Source organism: Galeopterus variegatus, unplaced genomic scaffold (assembly GCF_000696425.1).
Source record: "Galeopterus variegatus unplaced genomic scaffold, G_variegatus-3.0.2 Scaffold4107, whole genome shotgun sequence".
Classification (NCBI taxonomy): Eukaryota; Metazoa; Chordata; class Mammalia; order Dermoptera; family Cynocephalidae; genus Galeopterus; species Galeopterus variegatus.
The window spans coordinates 127,046-130,504 of record NW_007730218.1 but is presented as its reverse complement, the minus strand read 5'-3'; the positions used below and the strand labels follow the sequence as shown (position 1 = coordinate 130,504).

At 39.1% G+C, this 3,459-nt stretch overlaps 1 protein-coding gene across 1 annotated transcript; it reads left to right on the top strand.

Moving 5' to 3' along the window:
* The first annotated feature begins 1,170 nt into the window (after window positions 1-1,170).
* LOC103602359 (sec1 family domain-containing protein 1-like) lies at window positions 1,171-3,428 on the top strand. Its single transcript, XM_008586767.1, is given in 2 exon segments — window positions 1,171-2,274; window positions 2,573-3,428. Coding segments are annotated over 2 exon segments (1,956 nt in total). The 3' UTR covers window positions 3,425-3,428.
* The last annotated feature ends 31 nt before the right edge of the window (window positions 3,429-3,459 follow it).

Here is a 3,459-nt window from a genome sequence, read left to right as displayed (position 1 = left end):
AAAGAAGACTCCAGGTAATGGGGATCAATTTCTCTTTCCTTGTCCAGAAAAAATTGAGAGTTTGCTACAAATTTGCACACTTCTTTTAGCAAAAGCAAAGTAAAGCAGTAAAATTAGCTGGAGCAATTTGGTTCGGGCTTGTTCGAGGGTGTGAGTGTGTGTGTATGTGTGTGTGTGTGCACATGAACACATGCAGGGGGAAGGCAGTGGCAGGTGAAGTGCTCTCCCTCCACCTCATTTTAAAGTACTCTCCAAGACAGCAGTTTGGATAAATAAATTTTATTTTAGTATTCTAGTGGTAATTTACCACCTATCACAGATTAGTGCTCCACCAATTCCTTGTTTTATTCTCAATCTAGATCCTGCCGAGAAATTAAAGTTTGATCCAAACTGTATAATGGCGAGATTGTGAAGGTTTGACAGCACAACGAGGTGGAAGTTGTAGCCTCAGTGACTTTAAAAGTCAGAAGAGAGAGGAAATGGAAGCTAAGAGACCACCAGTACAAAACTGATCAAGGCCACTAATTAGCAGGATTTGAATTGAAAAAATAAAACAAAACAAACAACAACCATCCTGTATTTTAGGCCTGGTTCTTCCTCTTACAAGCAATGTGATTTTAGGCAAAACTCTTAACTCAGTTTTATCATCTAAAACCCGGAGATTTTTATTTAGTGTTTGTTGCTGTTTGTTGTTTTTTTCCCACAAAAGTATATGTGTACGCATATAATCTCATATAGTGTTTATCATGGAGCAAGGACTAGGCACTTTAAAAATATTAACTCATTTATTCCTCATACTTGTGAAGTAGGCACTGTTATTATTTATTTTGCAGATGAAGAAAGTAAGGTACAAAAAGTTAATCATACAACTAATAAGTGGCAGGGCTGGGACTGGAATCCTGGTGGTCTATTTCCAGAATCTGTATTAGCCATTGGCTATTTCTTAGTCAATCTACAGAATTGCTATGAAGATTAAGTGGGGGCTGAGCCCGTGGCGCACTCAGGAGAGTGCAGCACTGGGAGGGCAGCAGCGCTCCCGCCATGGGTTCGGAACCTATGTAGGGATGACCAGTGCGCTCACAGCGCTCACTGGCTGAGCGCGGTGCAACCGGTCTCAAAAAGGACAAAAAAAAAAAGAAAAAGATTAAGTGGAGGCCAGCCGGGCAGTGAATGGTGGGAATCAAGATGGCGGCGGCAGCGGCAGCAGCCAGTATTCGGGAAAGGCAGACAGTGGCTTTGAAGCGTATGTTGAATTTCAATGTGCCTCATGTTAAAAACAGCACTGGAGAACCAGTATGGAAGGTGCTCATTTATGACCGGTTTGGCCAAGATATCATCTCCCCTCTGCTATCTGTGAAGGAGCTGAGAGACATGGGAATCACTCTGCATCTGCTTTTACACTCTGATCGAGATCCTATTCCAGATGTTCCTGCAGTGTACTTTGTAATGCCAACTGAAGAAAATATTGATAGAATGTGCCAGGATCTTCGAAATCAAATCTATGAATCATATTATTTAAATTTTATTTCTGCTATTTCAAGAAGTAAACTGGAAGATATTGCAAATGCAGCATTAGCAGCTAGTGCAGTAGCACAAGTAGCCAAGGTTTTTGATCAGTATCTCAATTTTATTACTTTGGAAGATGATATGTTTGTATTATGTAATCAAAATAAGGAACTTGTTTCATATCGTGCCATCAACAGGCCAGATATCACAGATACAGAAATGGAAACTGTTATGGATACTATTGTTGACAGCCTCTTCTGCTTTTTTGTTACACTGGGTGCTGTTCCTATAATCAGATGTTCAAGAGGAACAGCAGCAGAAATGGTAGCAGTGAAACTAGATAAGAAACTTCGGGAAAATCTAAGAGATGCAAGAAACAGTCTTTTTACAGGTGATACACTTGGAGCTGGCCAATTCAGCTTCCAAAGGCCTTTATTAGTCCTTGTTGACAGAAACATAGATCTGGCAACTCCTTTACACCATACTTGGACATATCAAGCATTGGTGCATGATGTACTGGATTTCCACTTAAACAGAGTTAATTTGGAAGAATCTTCAGGAGTAGAAAACTCTCCAGCTGGTGCTAGACCAAAGAGAAAGAGCAAGAAGTCTTATGATTTAACTCCAGTGGATAAATTTTGGCAGAAACATAAAGGAAGGTAAGTAAGAAAAGTATCAGTAATTAAGAGATTTATCCCTTAAAGAGAAATGAAGAAATCATCTGACCTAATGGATTTGAGGGAAAAAAATGAAAGGGTAATAATGGTGGTTCATTCACACAGTGAGTAGGAGCTGTAATTAAATAGTCCATAGATATGTATTTATATTGCTCTATTTCTTCCTGATTCTTGGGTTGTTTTTTGTTGTTGTTTTGTAGAGGCCACTTCTGTTTTCAGTAAGCTACTTACATATGATTTTACAGATACCTAAGTTTTGTTGCTATCTCCACTGAACCCCTATAAAACCTATCTCTGCCTTTCACTGAAAGGGTTTTGTGATAGGGAAACTTTGAGGTTGGGTTTTTTTCTTATTGTTCTGTATTTACCCTCATACAACCCTGTTTTAGATGTCTGTGGGACTAGAAGGGGAAGATGAAGGAGCCATAAGTATGCTTTCCGACAATACTGCTAAGCTAACATCAGCTGTTAGTTCTTTGCCAGAACTCCTTGAAAAAAAGAGACTTATTGATCTTCATACGAATGTTGCCACTGCTGTTTTAGAACATATAAAGGCAAGAAAACTGGATGTATATTTTGAATATGAAGAAAAAATAATGAGCAAAACTACTCTGGATAAATCTCTTCTAGATATAATATCAGACCCTGATGCAGGAACTCCAGAAGATAAAATGAGGCTGTTTCTTATCTATTACATAAGCACACAGCAAGCACCTTCTGAGGCTGATTTGGAACAATATAAAAAAGCTTTAACTGATGCAGGATGCAACCTTAATCCCTTACAATATATCAAAAAGTGGAAGGCTTTTGGTAAGATGGCCTCAGCTCCTGCCAGCTATGGCAACATGACCACTAAACCAATGGGTCTCTTGTCACGAGTCATGAATACAGGATCACAGTTTGTGATGGAAGGAGTGAAGAATCTGGTATTGAAACAGCAAAATCTGCCTGTTACTCGTATTTTAGACAATCTCATGGAGATGAAGTCAAACCCTGAAACTGATGATTATAGATATTTTGATCCCAAAATGCTACGGGGCAATGACAGCTCAGTTCCCAGGAGCAAAAATCCATTCCAAGAGGCAATTGTTTTTGTGGTGGGAGGAGGCAACTACATTGAATATCAAAATCTGGTTGACTACATAAAGGGGAAACAAGGCAAACATGTTTTATATGGCTGCAGTGAAATTTTCAATGCTACACAGTTCATAAAACAGTTGTCACAACTTGGACAAAAATGACACAGAAGAACCTTAATGTGATAATCTACTTGGAA